Raw genomic sequence first — 26,241 nt, 5'->3', positions numbered from 1 at the left:
CTGTGGAATGGCTTGCCATGCCATTTCCACCTGGCACCTCAGTTGGACCAGCGTTCGTGCTGGACGTGCAGACCGCATGAGACGACGCTTAATCCAGTCCCAAACATGATCAATGGGGGACAGATCTGGAGATCTTGCTGGCCAGGGTAGTTGACTTACACCTTCTAGAGCACGTTGGGTGGCACGGGATACATGCGGACATGCATTGTCCTGTTGGAACAGCAAGTTCCCTTGCCGGTCTAGGAATGGTAGAACATTGGGTTTAATGACGGTTTGGATGTACCGTGCACTATTCAGTGTCACCTCGACGATCACCAGAGGTGTACGGCCAGTGTAGGAGATCGCTCCCCACACCATGATGCCGGGTGTTGGCCCTGTGTGCCTCGGTCGTATGCAGTCCTGATTGTGGCGCTCACCTGCACGGCGCCAAACACGCATACGACCATCATTGGCACCAAGGCAGAAGCGACTCTCATTGCTCAAGACGACACGTCTCCATTCGAATGGTCCTCGCCGATACCCCAGGAGCAACAGTGTCCCTAATTTGCTGGGAAGTGGCGGTGCGGTCCCGTACAGCACTGCGTAGGATCCTATGGTCTTGGCGAGCATCTGTGCGTTGCTGCGGTCCGGTCCCAGGTCGACGGGCACGTGCACCTTCCGCCGACCACTGGCGACAACATCGATGTACTGTGGAGACCTCACGCCCCACGTGTTGAGCAATTCGGCGGTACGTCCACCCGGCCTCCCGCATGCCCACTATACGCCCTCGCTCAAAGTCCGTCAACTGCACATACGGTTCACGTCCACACTGTCGCGGCATGCTACCAGTGTTAAAGACTGCGATGGAGCTCCATATGCCACGGCAAACTGGCTGACACTGACGGCGGCGGTGCACAAATGCTGCGCAGCTAGGGCCATTCGACGGCCAACACCGCGGTTCCTGGTGTGTCCGCTGTGCCGTGTGTGTGATCATTGCTTGTACAGCCCTCTCGCAGTGTCCGGAGCAAGTATGGTGGGTCTGACACACCGGTGTCAATGTGTTCTTTTTTCCATTTCCAGGAGTGTACATACGAGTGTTGTCCTTGCAACTCATCTGCCATTCCTGTAATTCTCCAGCCCTCAATCTCTGCTAGCCTTCTGCCACACTCCCTCCTCCACACTGCCCAGTACCATAACTTCATTCACCTTGCGACCATACCCTCTTCCCCACAGTTTGCCCTTCTCCTGTTCTGTTGTACCCTCCAAATTCAGTCCTCAACTTCCCTGCCACATCACCATCACTTGGCCCTGCATGAAGCCATAGTACCAGTGTCAGTGCCTGTCTCACATTTCTATCCCATGGACCTGCTTTCTCTTTTCCTCTGCTTCCTGCACCCCTTTCTCATGTGCTTGTTGCCTCCATCCATCACAATTCTCAGTCATGCTTCACCAACCCTTCCTCTCATAGAAGTAGCATTAAAAAAGTAAGATTGAACAAGTTCTCCACTATTCTTAGAAAATCACGGCTAAAGTACTGTGACACACACATTAAGGAGACAGAAAAAGTACAAAATAAAGGGATACTAAGGGGGAAAAATGAAGAAAGAGGTAAATCTACTATGGAAAATCCTCACAAGAAAAGTGAATAGTTTCAGAGGACATCTGATAAGGCATCAAGGCATAGTTAACCTGTGGGTGAAGGAGCAGTAGAGGGGAGAAACTGTAGTGGCAAACGAAGACTAGAATGTGCAAAACAGATTACCGACGATGTCATGTAAAAGCTTCATATGGACGAAAAGAATAGCAAAGATAAGAAAAGATCAACAACTGCATGAAACCTATTGCAAGACTAATGACAAAAAGAAAAAAAAGAATGTATTCAGCTAGATTTTTATTCTCAAGTTTCTATGTATGCAGCTTTCATACTTCATATATTGAACCAAGAAGACTTTTTCAAGGTGTAAGCTGTAAAACTTAAGAACTGTGTATGTGTGCAGGGGGTGGGACTCCAATTGCACATAAGTTAACACGGTGTGTCTATTTGGAGGTGGGGGGATGTTTAGGTTAGGGAGAGGTCAGTTGAGGATACTTCGTGTATATTTTCTTATGTTCTTGCACTATGTAGATTGAAGTTTTAACCTGAACAACTGCACACACTTTGTTAGACAGCTGCAGGGAGTACTATATACATGAAAAAAACTGACAACTACACATGCACTTACCAGTATATAAGAAGGTATTGGTATGTCCACCAATGACAACATCAATATCAGGAACTTCAGAAGCAATTCTCTGATCTGTTTTGTAACCTGAATGGCCCAATGCAATCAGAATATTGATTCCTTCACGTTTCAGTCTCTCTGCTTCTTCTTTAATACTTGCTACTTCATCCAAAAATTTGACTTTTCCAGTGAAGGCTATGACCTGGAAAATTAATGTTATTCATTACACGTTAAATACCTAAAAATCAAATATTAATATAACGGGTAATAAAATGTCAGTATATGGAAACTTAATAAACCACGGAATAAAGTAGATAGAAAGTAAAAATTGACACACATGTTTGGAATGACATGAGGTTTTATTAGGGAAAGAGAGAGAGAGAGAGAGAGAGAGAGAGAGAGAGAGAGAGAGAGAGAAGTTCACAAAATGCCCAACAGATGGCACTGGACAACTAAACATCAGTGACTGCATGTAACAATCATGTATAAAACGAGCTGTAATGAGAGAGAGAATCAGATGCACCAGCAGTTGCAGCATGTTGACGTTACCTGAAAAGGCACTTTTAGTGAAGCTGTATTATCAGAATGGGGAATGTACTAGTTCAGCGTTACAGTCCTATCACCATAGGAAGGGGATTCGACTGGGTAAAGGTCTGTTGACAAATGTAGTTGTGGTGAGAATGATTTTGAAGTTCGAAGCCACGGGTTGTTTAGATGATAGACCCCGTAGTGGCCGACCAAGCACAAGGCGTAATGCTGCTGAGACAGTTCAGCAAGAAATGGAGACTGTAGCAGGTTCGTCCATGCATGGGGAAGTCAGCGCTCGTACTGTCGCACATTACACCGGCATTCCATACACTACTGTTTGGCTGGCACTTAGGTGTACCCTCTGATGCTATCCGTACAAAATCTATCAGCATCATGAACTGTTACCTGGCGATTTGGTGAAGCGGAGGGCATTTGTCGTGTGGGTGTTTCAAAAGATGGCAGAAGAGGACGATTGGTTGAGTAATGTGTTGTCGATTGACGAAGGTCATTTCACACTCTGAGGGCCTGTCAATGCCTACAACTGCAGAATTTGGGCTACCGATAATCCTAGAACTTCGTGGAAATTCCATTGCATGACAAGAAAATCATGGTATGGGTTGGATTTACCACATCTACCATTATCGGGCCTTTTTTCTTCGAGGAAATGCATGATTCTGGTTTTGTAACTGCTACCGTGATGGTTGAGAGGTACGCTGATATGTTACAGAATCGCATCATCCCCAGCCTGGCTGATACACAACACCTGTTGGAACGTACAATGTTTATGCAGGATGGCGCTCCATCCCATATTGCTAGATGCGTGAAAGATTTCTTGCTTGTGTCGTTTGGTGATGATCATGTGCTCAGCCACCACTTTCATCATGCTTGGCCTCCCAGGTCCCCAGACCTCAGTCCATGCGATTATTGGCTTTGGGGTTACCTGAAGTCGCAAGTATATCGTGATCGACCAACGTCTCTAGGGATGCTGAAAGACAATATCTGACGTCAATGCGTCACCATAACTCAGGACATGCTTTACAGTGCTGTTCATAACATTATTCCTTGACTACAGCTAATGTTGAAGAATGATGGTGGACATATTGAGCATTTCCTGTAAGGAACATCATCTTTGTTTTGTCTTACTTTGTTATGCTAATTATTGCTGTTCTGATCAGATGAAGTGCCATCTGTCAGGCAGTTTTTGAACTTTTGTATTTTTTTGGTTCTAATAAAAATCTATGTCATTCCAAGCATGTGTGTCAATTTGTGCCTCTCTATCTACATTATTCTGTGATTTATTCAGTTTTCAAATTTATATTGACTTTTTGATCACCCAGTAAATATTCAATTTGATGAACACAACAATACACCAATAAGAACAACTGTGGGGATTAGCACACATACATAGATGTAGAGACACTGGATCTTTAAATCTGGAAAATTCAGACATTTGTTTCGTTGTGAGAAAAAAAGCAATACATAAAATACAAATGGCAAATCTGCAACTGTCATTGGGGGAAGGTGCTATTGATATGAGTGAAATAATTTGATCCTGCACAAATGGTCAGATCATCATTAAAAATTATCAACAGAATAATAGCATTCTGTGCAGAGCACTACATAATTTTCTTTTTATTGACTCAGTTTCATCCTTTTGAATATTGTGGTTTTTAGCTTATTGCATATTTTTATTCCCATATATTGTGCAGATTGTGCAAAAAGACCCAGTCTGTGTGGTAGGAAGTATGAAACTTAATTTTGTTTCTAGTTTCATACCGATGTTGGAAATTATTTGGAACAATCATTTCATGATTATTATTTGCGAAAAGAATTATTTCACATAAATATAATGAGAGAAAATTTAGTATGTTAGGTCTCTTAACAGTCATCTTGGGGCTGAAGCTCTTTTTTTCTGTGTTTGCTTTATCAATACGTATGTTTTTGGATGGGGTCTGCCTTTATCAAAACACAATTTTATTTTTTAACCCAAACATGTTTCACTTCTTCAGTGGGCTTTTCTTTTTCATCTGTTAAAGATAAAGAATGTTCTTTACTTTTAAATCGTAATTACAGATATTTGAAAAAACACATAAATTATGAATTAATAATGCTTACACAATTTATCTACTTTAAGATGTAAGTGGTTGCAGATGACCAACTGTGGAACAATACAGACACTGTAGAAACACAACACATCAGAAAAATCACACCATGTAGTAAAAAGGTATGAATTCATCATTTATGTGTTTTTTCAAATATCTGTAATTACGATTTAAAAACTACTAGTTACATGTATACAAATAGTAAAGAACATTCTTTATCTTTAAAAGATGAAAAATAAAAGCCTACTGAAGATGCTGCAACTGCAGTGAAACATGTTTGGATTAAAACACAAAATTGTGTTTTGCTGAAGGTGGACCCTATCCAAAAATATATGTCTCTTAATATTGGCTGACAAGATTCCTTCTGCTTTGCACTGTACATATTTCTTATATATAATATTACAGAGTTAATATCCTTGTCAAGTTGCTAGCATTTCCACAGAAGACAATACTGTGTATCACCATTGCCTCAAAGTAATTATGGTACACTTTTTTGTGTCTATACAAGTGACATTGGCTAAAACTGACATAGCAAATGTCAGGCTATCTAGTTTAGTTTTTAAATATTCTGTATGTGTGGAGTATGACAGGTTTCTTTCCAATTGCATTACTAAGACTTTAACATATCCTGCTCATTTTCATTTTCTGTCAGCACTCATATGTCATGAGCAAATAAAGCTAAGTAATAATTTGTATTTATGGGTAAGTCAAATAAGTATAAAAGAAAAAGAACTGAGCCTAGAACTAAACCTTGTGGTATCCTCTGTGAAAGAGTTCTCCACTTCGAGGAGAACTTTCCTTCACACGATGTTATGATAACCCTTTGCTTTTCCCCTATCAAGTATAACTTACACCGCTGTAAGGCACTACTCATCATTGTATATTTATTTCATTTTATATAATAGTAAGGACTGGTTCACACATTCTAATGTTTTGAATAAGTCACAGAATATTTCTGCAGCTTCTTGTGATTTGTCTAAAGTGGAACTAACTTTATTCACGAATTCATTGATTGCATAAATTTTACTATTGCCTTTTTTAGAAGTCAAACTGATTTTCTGAGTCTGCACTCAAACAGATGATATTAACTTACAGATTAAAACTGTGTGCTGGACTGAGACTCAAACTTGTGATCTTTGCCTTTCCCAGGCAAGTGCTCGACCAACTGAGCTACCCAAGCCTGACCACATCCTGTCCTCACAGCTTCAGAATGATTTATGCTGCCTCATGATGGAGACAAATACTGTAGCTACAAACTGTGTGTTACATCTTTAATAGAAGATTATACATATTAATGAGTATATTATGACAACATTTTAAATTGTTAATTTCAGTAAATAATTATATAAAATACTGAAAATCAAATTTTGTTCCATCTGGAAGTCATTAGTTAGGCATCCTGCAACTGGGACTGATAGAATGCACACCAGTTTAGTTGTTTAGTATTATAAATTGTTTGACGGGTACTTTGAACGATGTTTTTAAATATGGAACATTTATTTCATCAGTCTATTTGAAATTAAATGAAAATAATAATAGAGAAAAGGGTCTCAAGTCCTTGTTTCCAGCGTCTTCATTAGATTATGAATTAATGATTCCTCCACATTCACTAATGACTGTGAAAATTGCAACACAGAAAAGGAAACAACTGACTGAAATGAACACTTTGCTACCAATTAGGTACATGACAATTCACGATTAATTAAATTGCATGACTACAAATGATGTGCAACTTGGAGAATTCAGTGTTTGTGTGATAAGTCAGAACATGTAAACAACACCCCACGGAACTGAACAAGCCCTGGCTATGTTGTTGTGCTATCTCTCTCCATGCAGTTCATGTCTATATCATCAAAGCACCAACAGAAATTGCTACAGGGCAGTAATGAACAAGTTAATGACCAACTGCCAGTCAGACATGCTTAATGATCACATTGCTAGCAAACATACAGGTCTGGGAAGCAGTGGTACTTATTGTTCTCTGAGGAAAGTTTGTACGTTTCCTACCCCTCTTACTAAACATGGTGCAGCTGCCACATGTCATGTAGAGTTTCATTGGAGGAGAAAGTTCTCAGTCTCTAAAACCTCCCTGAAGTAGCAGCTACTTTTTAGATTTCCCTCATTACTTAGGAGTTGCACCCATGGTATCCCAAAATATCACACCTGACTTTCATCCACTGTGCCATTCAATGACACAGAATTTAAAACTGTCTTAGTCCTGATAGCAACTAATATGTGTCGCCAACACTGTTAGGGTGGTTGAAGTAGGACTCACAGGAAACCATATTTTGCAACTAAGCACACTAATAATAGTGTTCATGTTACCCTTGCAGCCTGAGACATTTATATTTTTTTGGAAACAGCAGACAGTGCAACTACATATTTGCTAGAAGTCCATGTTGCAATGAACCTTTCTCACAGAAAACACTAAACTCTTTCAGGGCTTAGCATGGAATGTTGCTTTTGGACATGATTTTTTTGTTTCAGCAGTAATAATAACTAAGCTGCAATGTGCATGCAAACTAATAGTTGTTAGTGAGTTACAAAGTTACAAGTTCCATAGATCATTTGAATGATTCTTTACCAAAATCATGTGGTAGAGTCAGTTTACAGGATGTGCACATGATTAGTGTTAACATTAATGAATACATTATTATTTTAGTCCTGCTCATGCAACTACTCTTAAAAACAAGTTTTTTTCCCTACCAATCCTTGAAGCAGAAATCCATCAATGGAATAGAAAGAGATGCAAAGGAGAAAAAGTTAGGATTAAAATTTGTTTCGGTACCTGTCAAACATTTTATATTATTGAAATTATTTAATTGGATAGGTAAGAAAATCTACTCACAAAGCAGCACACACATAAAAAGACTGCTGTGATTCAGCAAACGTTCAGAGCTAGTGGGTCCTTCCAACAGAAGGGTTGAAGGGGTAGGAAAAAGGGTAAAGGAAAAGAGCTGGAGACATCTAGGAAAAGGGACAGAATTTGGGGAAATCATCCATAACCACAGATCAGGAAGACTTACCATACGGGATGAGAAGGAAAGCAATTAAGAGGCAGGCTGCCAGATTTGTTACCACTAGATTCAAATAGCACACAAGTGTTACAGAGATGCATAAGAAACTCAACTGGGAATCCATAGACAGAAGTTCAAGATCTTTTCAAAGAACACTACTGAGCAAATTTAGAGAACCAGCATTTGAAGCTGACTGCAGAGCAATTCTTTTACTGCCAACATACATTGCATGTAAGGACCATTAGGATAAGATACAAGAAATTAGGGCTCATGTGGAGGCATATAAACAGCTGTTTTTCCTTCACTCCATTTGCAAGTGTAACAGGAAAGAAAATGACTTGTAGTGGTACAGGGTACCCTCCGCCATGCACCATATGACATCTAGTGCAGTATCTATGTAGATGTAGATTTGCCCTTCCTGTTACTTTCATTTTCAATGGACAGTGACAGTGGTCACAGGTGTGAGTTGTACTTGCGTGAATGTGTGTGCGTTTTCTGCTTCAGAACAAGGCCTTTTGCCTGAGAGCTCAAATATATAGCAGTCTTTTCATTGCACCTATGTGTGACTCAACATCTCCTCTATATGGTAAGTAATACTCTATCCTTTTCAATTTTATGTATTGTAAATACACAGTATAGTAGGAAAAACAATGATTTTGTAAGTGCTTCGGGAGTATATATGGCATGAAATGTAGCACACTGGGCTGTTGCCATTGGAAGCAACAATGGCTCCAACCTGGTGGCGTGCCAGTTTCTCAGCTATATGTGAACAGATATTTTCAGTGGGTGAGGGATCTTGAGAATAGTCTGGCCAGGGTAACAACTGAGCACCTCCTGAACTGACATAGGCTAGGACAGAATGGGCGACATAGTTTTTCATTATCTTCTTGAAAGATAATGCCACCGAGACATCAAAGGTACAAGACATGTCAGAAATGTGATGTCTACTGTCTAAATTACAAACTATGTCAAACAGAAGGGACTGTGTTGTGTAACCAACCCCATACCACCACACCAGGTGCTGGCCTCTTATGATGATGATAATGATGATTATGAATGCAGTCTGGCCAAGTTCATGCTACTTGAAGCCTCTAGACATTGATACTCCCATTGTGAGCCTGTATGCAAAACTGAGACTTGCTTGAAAAGCTGATGCAGTTCCACATATGTTCCCAGTGTTGTCGTTTGGTGCACCACTATCAGCTTGCCTCTCTCTGCTGCTGTACCAAGGGAAGCCACAACAGTGGTAGCCATTCCGGCAGTCCACAGTACCCCAGACATTATTTCACTGTCCATGTGGATACCTGCCTTTTGCAAACAGGTTCATCTCCTGACTCAAGGTATGTGATGTAGATGTACTATGCTGCATAGCTGAGCAAACAATATGTCTGTCCTCTCAGACACTGATCACAGAATTCCACCGAGACCCTAATTGGTACCGAGTATGGCTGATTCCACATTTTCGCAACAGTCATGGGACCCTGACCAACAAAAGCAACAAAATAATAAATTGCAGTCTCAATAGAGCAAGTTTCTGTTGTTTTCAAATATCAACATGTACTGGTTCATGTTTCTTTCTTATATGAGGCATAACATGATACTCTCACATACAAGAACACTGAAATGGAATTTCTGGATTAGAAACCAACTGTGCAATCTTTCTGCATCTATATCTACATGACTACTCTGCAACTCACACATAAGTGCCTGGTAGAGTGTTTGTCAAACAACTTTCACACTACTTCTCTGCCATTCCACACTCTAACAGCATCCAGGAAAAACAAACACTTAAATCTTTTCTGGTGAGCTCTGATTACTCTTATTTTATTACAGTAATCATTTCTTCATGTCCAAAATATGTTTACATTCAGATGAGAGTGCTGAAGATATCCCTGACACTAGTGTAGGCAGTCTCTTTAGTAGATCTGTTACATCTTCTAGGTGTTCTGGCAATAAAACGCCACCTTTTGTTTGCCTTTCATGCAACATTATGTTCCAATTTAAGTTGATTGTAACTGTACTTCAAAGGTATTTAGTAATTCCTAGGCATTTAGTTGAATTCACAGTCTTTGGATTTGTGTGATTTAAGTAACCGATATTTAATGGATTCCTTTTAGCACTCATGTGAATGTCCTCACACTTTTCATTATTTATGGTCTGGTACCACTTTTCATCCTATACAAATATCTTTCTTTATATACAGATTGTAGATTGTGTTATTTGTGATTACTTCTTGCAGTTGCACTGAAATCTCTAATGGGAAAAGAAAAGAGGCACCGTAAAGAAATTATCCAAATGGGATGGAAATCAGCAGATGTGATATGATGCACATGTACAGACAAAAAAAGATTACAGCTTCAGAAAAAATGAATGATTTATTCAAGAGAAAGAGCTCACAAACTGAACAAGTCAGTACTTACTGGTCCATCATTGGCCCTTATGTAAGCAGTTATTCACCTTGGCATTGAATAATAGAGTTATTGGTTGTCCTGCTAACAGAAAACATCTACATCTACATCTACATGACTACTCTGCAATTCACATTTAAGTGCTTGGCAGAGGATTCATCGAACCACAATCATACTATCTCTCTACTATTCCACTGCCGAACAGCGAGCGGGAAAAACGAACACCTATACCTTTCTGTTCGAGCTCTGATTTCTCTTATTTTATTTTGATGATCATTCCTACCTATGTAGGTTGGGATCAACAAAATATTTTCGCATTCGGAAGAGAAAGTTGGTGACTAAAAATTTCGTAAAAAGGTCTCGCCGTGACGAAAAACGTTTATGCTGTAATGACTTCCATCCCAACTCGTGTATCATATCTGCCACACTCTCTCCCCTATAACGCGATAATACAAAACAAGCTGCCCTTTTTTGCACCCTTTCGATGTCCTCCGTCAATCCCACCTGGTAAGGATCCCACACCGCGCAGCAATATTCTAACAGAGGACGAACGAGTGTAGTGTAAGCTGTCTCTTTAGTGGACTTGTTGCATCTTCTAAGTGTCCTGCCAATGAAACGCAACCTTTGGCTCGCCTTCCCGACAATATTATCTATGTGGTCCTTCCAACTGAAGTTGTTCGTAATTTTAACACCCAGGTACTTAGTTGAATTGACAGCCTTGAGAATTGTACTATTTATCGAGTAATCGAATTCCAACGGATTTCTTTTGGAACTCATGTGGATCATCTCACACTTTTCGTTATTTAGCGTCAACTGCCACCTGACACACCATACAGCAATCTTTTCTAAATCGCTTTGCAGCTGATACTGGTCTTCGGATGACCTTACTAGACGGTAAATTACAGCATCATCTGCGAACAACCTAAGAGAACTGCTCAGATTGTCACCCAGGTCATTTATATAGATCAGGAACAGAGAGGTCCCAGGACGCTTCCCTGGGGAACACCTGATATCACTTCAGTTTTACTCGATGATTTGTCGTCTATTACTACGAACTGCGGCCTTCCTAACAGGAAATCACGAATCCATTTGCACAACTGAGACGATACCCCATAGACCCGCAGCTTGATTAGAAGTCGCTTGTGAGGAACGGTGTCATAAGCTTTCCGGAAATCCAGAAATACGGAATCAACTTGAGATCCCCTGCTGACAGCAGCCATTACTTCATGCGAATAAAGAGCTAGCTGCATTGCACAAGAGCCATGTTTTCTGAAACCATGCTGATTACGTATCAACAGATTGTTTCCTTCGAGGTGATTCATAATGTTTGAATACAGTATATGCTCCAAAACCCTACTGCAAACTGACATCAATGATATATGTCTGTAGTTAGATGGATTACTCCTACTACCCTTCTTAAACACTGGTGCGACCTGTGCAATTTTCCAATCTGTAGGTACAGATCTATCGGTGAGCAAGTGGTTGTATATGAGTGCTAAGTAGGGAGGTATAGTATCAGCGTAATCTGAAAGGAACCTAATCGGTATACAATCTGGACCTGAAGACTTGCCCGTATCAAGCGATTTGAGTTGCTTCGCAACCCCTAAGGTATCTACTTCTAAGAAACTCATGCTAGCAGATGTTCGTGTTTCAAATTCTGGAATATTCCATTCGTCTTCCCTGGTGAAGGAATTTCGGAAAACTGTGTTCAATAACTCCGCTTTAGCGGCACAGTCGTCGATAACAGTACCATCGGCACTGCGCAGCGAAGGTATTGACTGTGTCTTGCCGCTTGTGTACTTTACATACGACCAGAATTTCTTCGGATTTTCTACCAAATTTCGAGACAATGTTTCGTTGTGGAACCTTTTAAAGGCAAGTACGTGCCAAATTTCGCGCGTCTGTAAATTTTAGCCCATCTTCAGGATTTCGCGTTCTTCTGAACTTCGCATGCTTTTTCCGTTGCCTCTGCAACAGCGTTCGGACCTTTTTTGTGTACCACGGGGGATCCGTTCCATCTCTTACCAATTTATGAGGTATGAATATCTCAATTGCTGTTGCTACTATATCTTTGAATTTGAGCCACATCTCGTCTACATTCGCATAGTCAGTTCGGAAGGAATGGAAATTGTCTTTTAGGAAGGCTTCTAGTGGCACTTTATCCGCTTTTTTAAATAAAATTATTTTGCGTTTGTTTCTGATGGATTTGGAAGAAATGGTATTGAGCCTAGCTACAATGACCTTGTGATCACTAATCCCTGTATCAGTCATGATGCTCTCTATCAGCTCTGGATTGTTTGTGGCCAAGAGGTCAAGTGTGTTTTCGCAACCATTTACAATTCGCGTGGGTTCGTGGACTAACTGCTCGAAATAATTTTCGGAGAATGCATTTAGGACAATCTCGGAAGACGTTTTCTGCCCACCACCGGTTTTGAACAAGTATTTTTGCCAACATACCGAGGGTAGGTTGAAGTCCCCACCAACTATAACCGTATGAGTGGGGTATTTATTTGTTACGAGACTCAAACTTTCTCTGAACTGTTCCGCAACTGTATCATCGGAGTCTGGGGGTCGGTAGAAGGAGCCAATTATTAACTTAATTCGGCTGTTAAGTATAACCTCCACCCACACCAATTCGCACGGAGTATCTACTTCGACTTCACTACAAGATAAACCACTACTGACAGACACAAACACTCCACCACCAATTCTGCCTAATCTATCTTTCCTGAACACCGTCTGAGACTTCGTAAAAATTTCTGCAGAACTTATTTCAGGCTTTAGCCAGCTTTCTGTACCTATAACGATATCAGCTTCTGTGCTTTCTATTAGCGCTTGAAGCTCAGGGACTTTTCCAGCGCAACTACAACAATTTAGAACTATAATTCCGACTGTTCCTTGATCCAAGCACGTCCTGTAATTGCCAGGCACCCTTTGACATTGCAGCCCATCTCGCACTTTCCTGAGGCCTTCTAACCTAAAAAACCGCCCAGTCCACGCCACACAGCCTCCGCTACCCGTGTAGCCGCCAGCTGAGTGTAGTGAACTCCTGACCTATTCAGCGGAACCCGAAACCCCACCACCCTATGGCGCAAGTCAAGGAATCTGCAGCCAATACGGTCGCAAAACCGTCTGAGCCTCTGATTCAGACCCTCCACCCAGCTCTGCACCAAAGGTCCGCAGTCGGTTCTGTCAACGATGCTGCAGATGGTGAGCTCTGCCTTCATCTCGTAAGCAAGACCGGCAGCCTTCACCAAATCAGATAGCCGCTGGAATCCAGAGAGAATTTCCTCAGATCCAAAGCGACACACGTCATTAATGCCGACATGTGCCACCACTTGCAGCTGGCTGCACCCTGTGCTCTTCATGGCATCCGGAAGGACCCTTTCCACATCAGGAATGACTCCTCCCGGAACGCACACGAAGTGCACACTGGATTTCTTCCCCTCCTTAGCCGCCGTATCCCTAAGGGGCCCCATTATGCGCCTAACATTGGAGCTCCCAACTACCAGTAAGCCCACCCTCTGCGATTGCCAAATTCTGTCCAACTGGTGCGTTAGATCATCGAAATCCAAAGCTGGTAAGAGGGCCCTGCCCACAATGCTCCACATCTTCTCAATTGGGAAGAGATCTACCTTGCTGGCCAAGATAGGGTTTGTAAACACAATGAAATGTTGTTGAGACTCTCACCATATGCTGGTGAGCATTGTCTTGTTGAAAAGTATGCCCAGGATGGCTTACCATGAAAGGCAACAAAATGGGGCAAAGAACATCATCAGCATACCACCTTGCTGTAAGGATGCTGTGGATTGAAACCAAAGAGGTTCTGGTATGGAATGAAATGGCACCCCAGATCGTCACTCCTGGCTATCAGGCCACATGGTGGGTGACAGCCAGGTTGATACCCCACCACTGTCCAGGGCATCCCCAGACACGGCTTTGCTAGTTGTGGAGGCCTGGAATCTCATTGACTGGAGTAGAATTATCTTCAGTCATAAGTTCTGCTTCGAACTGAGCCCCAATGACCAGCAAAGACATGTCGGAGACACCCCAGACAGCAGTGGGATGCCAACCTGACTGTCACCCTCAATATGGTATGACAACCAGGAGTGCCATTTCATTTCATAGCAGAGCCTATTTGGTTGTCACCCGTGACATCTTTACAGAACAGCAGTATGTCAATGATATTCTATGCCCTGTTTTGTTGCCCTTCATGGCATGCAGTCCTGGATTTATATTTCGGCAAGGTAATATACACCCGCCAACAGTGAGAGTTTCTACTGCTTGTCTTCATGCTTGCCAAATCCTACTTTGGCCAGCAAGGTTGCCAGATTTCTCCCAAATTGAGAATGTTTAGAGTGTTATGGACAGATCCCTTCAGCTAGCTTGGGATTTTGATCATCTAACACACCAATTAGACAGACTTGTCCGACCAGACAAAATGTTTCCAGTCATCAACAGCCCAGTGTCGGTGTTGAAGGGCCCAGGCGAGGCAAAATGCTTTGTGTCATGCAGTCATCAAGGGTACACAAGTGGGCCTTTAGCTCTTAAAGTCCATATCAATGATGTTTCATTGAATGGTTTGCATGCTGACAATTGTTGATGGCCCAGCACTGGAACCGGCAGAAATTGTTGAAAGGGTGGCACTTCTGTCACATTGAATGAATGTCTTCAGTCATCATTGCTCCCATTCTTGTATGATCTTTTTCCAGTTGCAGCAATGTTGGAGATCTCATATTTTACCAGATTCCTGATATTCATAGTACACTCGTGAAATGGTCATACAGAAAAATTCCCACTTCATTGCTACCTCGAAGATGCTGTGCCCCATTACTTGTGTGCCAACTATAACACCATGTTCAAAATCACTTAAATCTTGATGAGCTGCCATTGTAACAGCAGTAACCGATCTACCAACTGCACCAGACACTTGTCTTATGTAGGCGTTGCTGATTGCAGCACCATATTCTGCCTGTTCACATATCTCTGTATTTGAATACCCATGCCCATACCAATTTCTTTTGTACTTCAGTGTATATTGTCATGAGATTCATGGAATAGCATACGATTGGTTCAAATTCTGTCTTTCTATCAAGTACCAAATTGTAGAGATGCAACATACAGGAAAAGTTTGCTCATCAACATACCAAAGAGAAACATCATCATACCAATGAGACAGGTATGGAGTGTCAATGGGCTCCATACTGGGACCATTGCTGTTCCTAATATTCATAAAGGACATGCCAAGGCATATATCAGCAGCACATACAGTACGTTTGCTCATGACAACAGTCTGTTTGTTAAAGCTCTGAATGAAGCTGACCTACATGAGAGAGTCACAGTAGGTGAAGAAGAAGCAAGTATGTGGTTTATGGATAACAAATTAACTGTGAATGACAAAAAACAATTTGGACAAACTTCAGACATATAACAAATAAACCAGGAACAAATCCAAAAGTAGAACTTGGACAACACAGCTAGAGCAAATCCCCATACTAAAGTTATAAGCTAGTATTCTTATAGTCTTAGAATGCTAAAAAAATTCCTGTAGTATTGATGCACTGTTATGTTCATACTTTGCACTCATACATAGCACGTTAAGATATGACATCATATTTTGGGGAAATACCAATCTAGCGGAACACACTTTTATGCTTCAAAAGATAGAAATAAGAATAATAAAAGGGGTGACACATAAAGAATCATGCAAATTTTTTTCAAGAAGCTAAAAATCATGACCATGCCACATATCTATGATAATGAAAGTATATGTTTTCTGAAGGCACACCAGGAACATTCAGTGTTAAACAGCCAAGTCCACAACTACAAAAACTGCTCTTTATCAGTCTAACATCCTGTGTAGTCAACTACCAAAAGAAATAAAAAGAGTATGTAAGTTTCACATATTTGAGATCAAAAATTCTAATTAGGAAGAGTTTTTATGGTATCGAGTAATACTTAGATCATCGGTACTCAAGATGGAGCAGCTTGTTTTATTTATCATAATAACCTGAAGTACTCATCTTGAAAATAAATTGTATTCATTCGTTATTCTAATTTAGTATATTATGATTGTTGTTCTGTGTATGATTTCATGTGACAGATACGGATACTTTATTAGCCAACATATAACTGTAAATCTTTCATGTCATATTATCTATGTAAGGTTTTGTAAGACAAATCCTATATTATTTTACAGTGATGAAATACTACAGTAACACGCATATGATGATCTCTGTTACAAAATGATGTAATTATTGACTGTGTCAGTTAGTAAGTTATAACAGCATAATGCCTGTGTTTTACAATCATCATTCAATTACACTGGCCATGAGTAATGAAAAGCTGTTTTTAACTATATCATGTATGAATGTTGTCAGTTTAAGAAAGATTTTAATAATCTGTGATGTTGTAATACCTCCAACACTAATCGAGAATGAATGTTGTCAGTTTAAGAAAGATATTAATGATCTGTGAAGTTGTAATGACTCCAACATTAATGAATATTGTTCTGTGATCTGAAGACGGCTAGATTTTGACCCACCCAAATAAACAAGATTTCATGTGTGATGTAGACTTCATGGGTTTTCAAACCATAACATAAAGTAAAATAAATAAATTATTCTTTTGTGATGAGAAATTCTCTGAAGCCATCTGAGAAGAAATGTGGGTTAAGTGAGTTACGTGCCAAATGCGGGTGCTCTTGGTTAATGCTGGGGCTGAATGAGCGTTTACATTTGCAATTTCTGAAAATGCTTAAACAGATAGGCTAGTCAACCATTTTGTATCATCCATCTACATCAAAACATTTTAAAAGATTTTTTGTGATTTTTTGGGGGAGACTGCCCATATTTGCACCCCATTTTACAAGCTTTTTGTCAATCTTCTTTTTTGTATAGAAATAACTGATGATAAGCATTGTTTTGCCTGGTATCATTCAGTTCCAGTCATTAATGAAGAACAAAAATTAAGAATTCTTCCAAAAGAAAATATCTTTCAAGTGAAAAACAAAAGCTGATTTCTATATTTATACCTTGTCCTCTGGGCTTTCAAGAAACATTTCTTTTTTTTTTTTTGTTGTGTAGCACAATTAACATTTTATTTAAAATTTTAAAGTTAATTTAAAAATATAATAAAGCACTATAAAAGCATAAATATGGTGATTGTACTATTGTTTGAATAGCGCAATGTTGTAAATAAATAGGCATAATGTAAGGTTTTTCTGTGTTGCCTGTAAAAGGCAAGGCCTATTTTAGATATTTTCAAGGGGCATTTAATACATAACGCAACACTTTTTTTCCCTGAAAATAGGTTGGTTTATTCAGGATCCCAATACACAACATTATTCCCCACTCTTTTGGCTACTAAACCCTGTTTTTCAAAATAATTCTGTTCAATGTGACGGCCTTACACCTCCTTACTCAGAGGGCCTATACGCCTGCATGGTACCACTCTAGTGGTTTATATCGGAGCCGACGTCTTGCTGCACCAATAAACTGCCCATCACCATGTACTGCTTCCTGCAGAGTTCATTGGAACAGATGGAAGTCTTCTGTGAGGTCGCAAGGAACCCTGTGGGCACACACACCTTTGAGCACCCCCACTGGTGGTCTCGCCTAAAGACTTATCGTGCTTTTGTTCGTTGCCAGGTCTCTGCAGAAGTTCTGCAAGTGCCTACGAATATCTGTGACGCTCTCGTTTTTCGTCAAAATAAACTCAGTGACAGTTCTCTGCTTGGAACGCACGTCCATTACAGACCCCATTATGAAGGCTACGTGTTGCGCCGCCATATGTCAGAACTTCATGAAACTATAGAGGTTGAAGCGATAATATTCCATGTTATCCCGCAAAAAATATCGCATTTTTTCAATCTAAATTGGCTGAGAAAAAGTGTTGCTTTACTTAAGGAACGCCCGGTGTATAATACCTTATTTTAAGATAAATATGTCGATTGTGCGACTGTCTGAATTGTGCAATGAACTAAATAAGTAGACATAATGTAAGGTGTTTCTGTATTGCCTTTTACTGCCTATTGCAGATATTTATAATGGCTTTTTGTTTGCCTATTTTAATCATTTACAATGCCTAAACATCTGGTTCTGATTATAACAATTTTGGCACTTGTGCAGTTTACGGTGTACATGCGCTGATCACGAGAAAAGTACCTATATTTGAAGGAAACGCGTATTTCTGAAGATACAAAAAAAAATTATTTCAAAAATTGTGTGTTACAGTCATATCTGATGCGGTCGTTACCAGAAATGTACTTATTTTCATATTGATGCAAAAAGAAGATCAATTAACTGTCTCCAAAAAAAATAATCAAAAATGATGTATTGCTTATGTATGCACGGAATTTCAAAAACTTTTTTTTTGTAAAAAATATGGAACTAATAAGAAAATTTTCTCAAAAAATCATATTTGTTTATTTTGCACAGATATACACTAAGTCTTGAATCACAGATTAGATAAAAACAGCTACTTCAAGTTAATTTGCAGCATTAGGACCGATTTTTCGAACATACTCAATGAAATTCAAATGGCTCTGAGCACTATGGGACTTAACATCTGAGGTCATCAGTACCCTAGAACTTAGAATTACTTAAACCTACCTAACCTAAGGGCATCACACACATCAAGCCCGAGGCAGGATTCGAACCTACGACCGTAGTGGTAGCGCGGTTCCAGACTGAAGCGCCTAGAACCGCTCGGCCACACTGGCCGGCATACTCAATGAAATTGTGGAATAGATTTTCCCCAACACGTTGACGCCAGAGAAATTCCGCCAGGTAGTTATTCAGCATAGCATGGTGAGTTCCGAAACGCCTTTTATTTTTTTTCTTTAGCTTTTTGCCAGACTGACTCGACGTGATTTGTGGTTGCGTTTGTGAAGGGATAGACAAAATAAAGCGAATGATTAACACTCAGATGATTGTAGCCCAAATTACCTATGGTGTTGTAAACTTGTCACAAATTAGGAACTACTATAGTTCCAGGCAAAACATATTGTTGCAAAATTGGCAGCAAATGGGTAGCATCCCGTCTTGGCACAACCATAAAGCTTTGCTTTGTCTCAACGTCCTAACCACCAAAGACCCATTGCTTCCGCACCGCATGACATCGATGGTACTTTCTCCTGACGAAGCAGCTCTCGTCTATTTCAACAGTATGGCCAGGGCCGCCCAAAACTATTGGCTCAATTAAGAAATATTCATGGCAGATATCCCTACAAAATTGGCACCAATCGACCACAGTGTGCTCACAGCCAATTTTAAGCTCCCTCATTAAAAACTTTTGCTTATTGAGTTCGAAAGCCCACATGTAAGACAGTCGCAGAATTTTAGAAATGTCTAAATGACTGCCAAGAAAAAAAATGACATTTTCCTGATTGAACATTTCTTTCTACAGTCCCTGCCAACGGAGCAGCGCCAAATTTCGCGATCTTTCCCTGTAGTTTTCTCCAGCTTCATCTCGTTGTATCCAACACAATTCCCATTTTCACACACCATATCGTTCTTCAAAAGACCTTGTTGCCTAACCCATTGTATAGAACTTTGGGTGTTCTCCGTAACATGGTATAAATCTTCCATTACAAAGTCACTCAAATCTGGAAAATTTCTCGCCATTTTGGCACACACAGTAATATACGATACTTCAAAACAGACAGCCTCAACAGAAAAATTTGGTTGTTTGGCGCACTGATGAAGATACATAACTGTGAGCAACTGGGACATATCCCATACGCAGCAATATGCAAAGCCAACAATAGCTATCATGGTTAGGATGTATGAAACTGTAAGCATTACCTATGGATAAGGAACTCTGTGAAGAAATGTATTAAAGTGTCTGCAGCATATTGGGATAGCAACATGAATAAGTTGGTTCAAATTGTTCAAATGTGTGTGAAATCTTATGGGACTTAAGTGCTAAGCCCATCAATCCCTAAGCTTACGCACTACTTAACCTAAATTATCCTAAGGACAAACACACACACCCATGCCAGAGGGAGGATTTGAACCTCCGCCGGACCAGCCGCACAGTCCATGGTTGCAGCGCCTGAGACCGCTCGGCTAATCCCGCGCGGCGAATAAGTTGGTGAAAGCAGACAGTTAATTGATTTTTTTTTTTTGCATCCGTATGAAAATAAGTACTTTTTTAGTAGTCCGTGCATATATATGCTTATATCCTCAGAAATACGCGTTTCCTTCAAAAATGGCTACTTTTCTCGTGATGAGCGATGGACCCCCTAAACTGCATGAGTGCCACAATTTCCAGGTACAGCTGGTGTAATTCATTTTAGCACGTAACCATGTATTCCGTGTCGATCAAAGCGTTGATGAACATGCCACGAGAGTAGTACCTTGGTCTCTGGTGTGAGGTAGCCGATGATGCCGACGTCGGGACCGCCTGGCAGGTGGAGCACGACCGACTTGACGAGGGGAGAAGCGGCCAGCTCCGGTTCCTCGCTGGTGTCCAGGTTGGCGGCGACCACGGGGAAGCTGGCGTTCTCCAGGAAGGGCACCAACCCGGCCACGCCGTTGTCGAACTCGTGGTTCCCCAGTGACTGCAACATGCAAACACGATCTTACTCAGGCTGCCCGCTTCCTACATCAGTACCAACATTCTGCACATCACTATTTGGTATAATTTGGTAATTTTTTTTTTCTTTTTCTATGTCAGGCTAAGGTCGATTGCAGACCTCGATCCACATCTAATCAATTGTTTCATTCAGAAGGCTCTGTGTTAATCGTAACACAAATTTCCACGTTATAAAAGTTGTTTCTGATGCGATGTAACAGACAGATTCGGCTACAGCATAAGATAGTATGGAATCTTTTGCCAATGGAGAGATCATCATGACGAAAAGAGACTGATAATTTCAAACTAGCTCCCTATTCGGATTTCCAGGAACGGAGCAAATAACTCCTGTTTGCGTCTTGTTTTATTGCCAAGTGCCAAACAACATGACAAATTAATTTTCTTGTCAAATAATTCTGTCTTTTTCACTGTTGGAATCATTTGCATTACGTTCCTATTTGTGCATAGTGAACGTTTCTTCTCTGTAAACCGTAAATACCTTTTTATTTTCAGACATTTCGACTCTCTTGCATGAGAACACTAATAGCAAAAATACCAGGGCCTTATGCAACCTTTTCAATGTGTCACGAAAATAAAGCAAACAACATGACGAATATTCAGAAGACACGAAAGCAGGAATCAAAATCCGCAGACTTCAGCATACTAGGAAATTTGTAACTCCTTACTCGGCACAATTTATAAAGCATTGACGTCGTAACCGCACTCGTGGACTTTTTTTAAGCGGACTGCCTATGAGCTCGTAGGCAACACACCGCTCCTGGTACACGCGGCGCTCGGTGACCACAGCACAGCTACGACACCTGTAGATGTGCTTATAACATTCCGAAACCGGTCGTGTCAAAATAAAGAAATTTACAACTGAAGCGGTATTTTCAATCTCTGCTAATATGTTCAGTTGCGGATGTTCTTCCAACAGGATTGTTTGTTTTCAAATGTGGTTTAAAAACACTTATCTTAAGAAAGACGCACTTCACTGTCACTAAAACTGGAAGGGATTGGGAGCCTATGATGAAGGGAATAAGGTTTGGCAGTTTGGCGAGAAAGAGGTAAGGACGGAGGACTGGTGCATGGTATTGATGGGGTTTGAGGGGCTGTTAGGAAACAAGAATAGGGGAGAGGGGATGAAGGTACTGGTGAGGCCAAAATTTGAAGGGGGAAAGGGGGGTTAGGGAAATATGGAGAGAGGAAGGGGAAAAAGGGGTAGGGAAATATGGGGAGCAAACGGAGAGGGATCTCTCATGAGATGGAATGTGTGGGGTGGATTTAAAGTTGGTAGAATGAGTAAATTTTGGGCCAGAGTTCATCATGTGGAAGGGAGAGTCGGTTGAAATTTCTTTGGGAAAGTATGTGGAAGGTGTCAAGGTGTAGGGCCAGTTGGATGTGGTGGTAGAGGTGCTGCAGCATACGGGGATTGGAAAGTGGAGGACAAACTATATGATTATTCGAACTAAGTTTGCAGAAAGTCAGGCAGAGTGCACGGCATTCTGGTATCTGAGGCGGCATAGAGAAATGAGGAGAGGGGGGGGGGGGGGGGAAAGATCCATGCAACAGTCACATAGCAAAGAACAGATCAGATCAATGTTTTGTAGGTGTGGAGGACAGTGAAGGGGTGCAACCCCAAGTTTGGCTGGTTAATAGTTTTAGTAGTTTTAGTCTATCATGGTCTTTCTTTTGGGTGATTAGTAGCTGAGGTTTCCACATTAATTGCCGGTCGATAGTTAGTCCAAGATATTTTAGTGTATTAGTTAGCTGGCTAGGACCGCTAAAGATCATAAGGTAGAAGTCACAGAGATGGAGGGTACAGGTGGTGGATTCGACAATTAGTCCCTGGGTTTTGGAAGGGTTGATCTCGAGGAGCCATTGGTTACACCAAGAGGTAAACTGATTGAGGTGGATTTGGAGGGAAGGTTTGTATTTCTGTAGTGTGGAACAGGGAGCAAGGAGGGCAGTATTATTAGCGAACTGAGGGAGGTGGACTGGTGAGGGTAGTTTGGATGAATTGGCAGTGTAGAGGAGGTAAAGAAGAACAGAGTTCTCCTTGGAGCATCTACTCATGGATATGTGCATCTCGATGCTGTACATAATTTCAAGACTGGTCAGCAAAGATGTGCCTCTGCAACATCCTGTGTTGTCGCTGGGCGCATTAGAGGTGGCAAAAAATAGTTTCACTGATAGAAATAATCGGTTACTGAAAAGTAGCAGTTACTGAATTAATCGCTCATTTGTCACTAGCAGTTGTTTTAATAACTGCCAATAGTGCTACAATCCTCCCATCGGGTTGGCAGGACCAGTATCGATCTCTGTTTGTGCTACAACAACTGTACTCAGCGACGTCGGTGTTGGGGATACGTAAGTCCATCGCATTTCGCGGTTGTTGGTCTGAAACCCACTAAGCTACTTCTTTGAGATGATGTCTCTTTGACTGCAGTGAAAGTGCTTGTCGTGGATTCACTGGTTATTTGTGCTGAGTTATAGCTGCAGTGGTGAATTGTAAAAGAAATTCTCTGCTACTGTTTGGTCAGCAAAGAGCATACACGATTTAAATAGGGTTGTCATGTAATTCCATTTATCCAGTGGTGCCGTCACATACACTGCACTATACACAGTTACATCCAGTCTGCTCTGTAGGCAGAATATCAAGAGATCACTTTACATCCACAATCTTACACTCATGGAGCATGGAGTAAGCGTAATTACAGAGAAACCACTGTCTACATGTTGATTTTGGAAACTACAGATAATGATTATATCTTTAATTAGAAATGTTATGATTAACGTAATGAGTGGGAGATACGACCGACACACGACTGCTCCCGGCGGCCTCCTTCACCTCACTGCCCATCCAGCTCTGTGACACAGATTAGGGAACTGCTTCCGTGTTTTGTGGGCAATAAGCGCCGCAGAAATTTTGTCTGACTACATACATTGCAGCAAAACGCAACTCCATCAATGACATTCTTTTACATGGGTGATGCAATGCCATTTCACCAAGGCGCCACACTGGAAGTGCTGCGTCACCTACGCAATCTACCCTCCCTTTCTCTCTCTCTCTCTCTCTCTGTCTCTGTCTCTGTCTGTCTCTCTCTCTCTCTCTCTCTCTCTCTCTCACACACACACACACACACACACACACACACACACACACACACACAACCGAGAGAAGTGGTGTAGTGGCGAACACACTGGACTCGTATTCGGGAGGACGACGGTTCAATCCCGCGTCCGGCCATCCTGATTCAGGTTTTCCGTGATTCCCTTAATAGCTCCAGGCAAATGCCGTGATGGTTTCTTTGAAAGGGCACGGCCGACTTCCTTCCCCATCCTTCCCTAATCCGATGAAACCGATGACCTCGCTGTCTGATCTCCTCCCCCAGACAACCCAACCAACCAATCCATCCCCCCCCCCCCCCCTCTCTCTCTCTCTCTCTCTCTCTCTCACACACACACACACACACACACACACACACACACACACACTGGCCTGGCAACGTATTGCACAACATTATGAAATAGTAGGTACCACTTAATGACATAACAGTCACAGCATGTGGCGCTATCTGTTTACTGCAATGTGTACTACGTTCTCATGTCATCTGAGATCCGACCACGGATAACTGAACAGAGCAGTGGAGTGGATCCTCCTTCAAGCTATTCTATAGCTCGTGGAAATATCTGTGAGACTGCACACCACCTATTTATAGAATTGCTGTCTGACTGTTCAGAGTGACCATAAGGAGTTCGCGCATTTATGGAAATAATCGCCAGTAGATGAGTGTAACTGTTTTTCTGTGGCAGTTATATTGTTCATGCATGGTTCTTGTTCTCTAGGAGTTGGTTGAATTTTGTTCTGTTCCAGTAGGTTGTAGCAGATGATGATTTTTTTTAGAGAAGACATATACCCCAGTGAGACAAGTAGTTTCAAACTTCTACGGAAATAAACTCCCAACTGTCAGGGGGGAGTTTACAAACAACTCGTTTGTTATTGCACTTAACGTGATCCACATACCGCCATACATGCAGTTGCCAATAGCCTATACGCATTAGCTATTAGCATCGAACCTCGCCCCAGAATCAATATACTCAGATACCAAATCAAATTAAAGAAAGTTAAATATCTCAACGTACGTGTCACAGATTTAACTATAGGACTAAATAAAACAAAAATGAAAGACGATAATTAACAAAAATGTTTTAAAATGGACTGTGACGTCACGCAACTTGGTTGGCGCGCGATGAGGCACTGCTAGTTGGCTACCTTAAAAGACCAGGCTTTAACTAGAGAATAAGCGACGAAACTGAAGCCATTCCCATAAGAAATACATTGGAGATCAATTACTTCAAGTTACCATGTATACAAGCTGAGAGAAATCTACCAGCTTGCGTTTCACGTGCGCTCAGATTTAATGGTACCCTCGTCTGGGAAATTCGGTAGTAAAAATAACTGGCAGCAATAAATAACTGGAAAAGTATCTGGTATAAATAAAACCGCAACCTTGATAACTGATACTTCGAATTAACCATTTGGCCCATTTCTACGATGCACCACAAACGGCCTCCCAGTTCACCAACGCCAAGCACAGTTGGGTATGGCTAGTGCTTGGATGGATGGCAGTCCGTGTACGCCACGCGGTGTTGATAATTTTCCCTTTGCTATCACGCCAGAGGGGACAGGAGTCGTCGTGTCGCCAAGTCCCTGATCACCAGTGTTGACGCCAATGTCCTGGATTGAATTCCAAATCCCTCCACAGTATCTCATGAAATAAAGGCACGCGACTCTGCTAACAGTGATCTACGCTCCGGAGGGGATGTTAAGCTCAGTGGCCACCTTAGTGCTATTTGAGAAACTCAGCCACCGAATTTCAACTTCTCCCTTCTCTCATCATTATCATCATCATCCAAATCACAAGTGACATCAAGCTACACACATATCCACTGCAGTTATCTACACTTAACCGTTACACTTAAGACAACACATAACGCTTATACTTAACAAAGGAAAATTGAGCGATGCGGAGGATAGAAAACACCTTTTCAATTCAGGCGGCTGAAACTGCTCTTTGGGGTCTTCCAGCCATTTGTGCCATACAACTTAATTTTACTGCGTGCTAGATTTGTCTAGACGCCTATCTTTGCTGCCGTGCTGACAGTCTGCGGTTATTCAGGCGCTGCCGCTTTGTCCTTGCAGATTCCACATCCTGACTCTAGTCAATTACGTGGCTGTATGATCCTCCATGGCCAAGTGGACAATGCCTGTCTTCTTCGGCGCTAATCGCTTGGGGCCGTTGAAATCCTGCATAGGGTTGAGTATGACCCTTCTGGAACCATCAGTCCCATATATGAATGATAGTTGTGGGATCCCAACCAAAGCGAGCTGCAGAGCCGAGCG

General features: G+C 41.4%; 1 protein-coding gene across 1 annotated transcript in view; it reads right to left on the bottom strand.

Annotated features, from left to right (window-relative positions):
- The window catches only part of LOC126335184 (protein 5NUC-like), a 346,258-nt gene that overhangs the window by 33,587 nt on the left and 286,430 nt on the right, over window positions 1-26,241 (bottom strand). The window contains exons 2-3 of the mRNA XM_049998178.1: window positions 20,617-20,820; window positions 2,202-2,403 (exon numbers count right to left, since the gene is read on the bottom strand). Of these exons, the coding sequence (XP_049854135.1) occupies window positions 2,202-2,403; window positions 20,617-20,820 (406 nt within the window). The remainder of the gene's footprint in view (window positions 1-2,201; window positions 2,404-20,616; window positions 20,821-26,241) is intronic.

Source organism: Schistocerca gregaria, chromosome 2 (assembly GCF_023897955.1).
Source record: "Schistocerca gregaria isolate iqSchGreg1 chromosome 2, iqSchGreg1.2, whole genome shotgun sequence".
NCBI classification, from domain to species: Eukaryota; Metazoa; Arthropoda; class Insecta; order Orthoptera; family Acrididae; genus Schistocerca; species Schistocerca gregaria.
The sequence above is the reverse complement of the archived record's forward strand: the minus strand, read 5'-3'. Positions and strand labels throughout refer to the sequence as shown.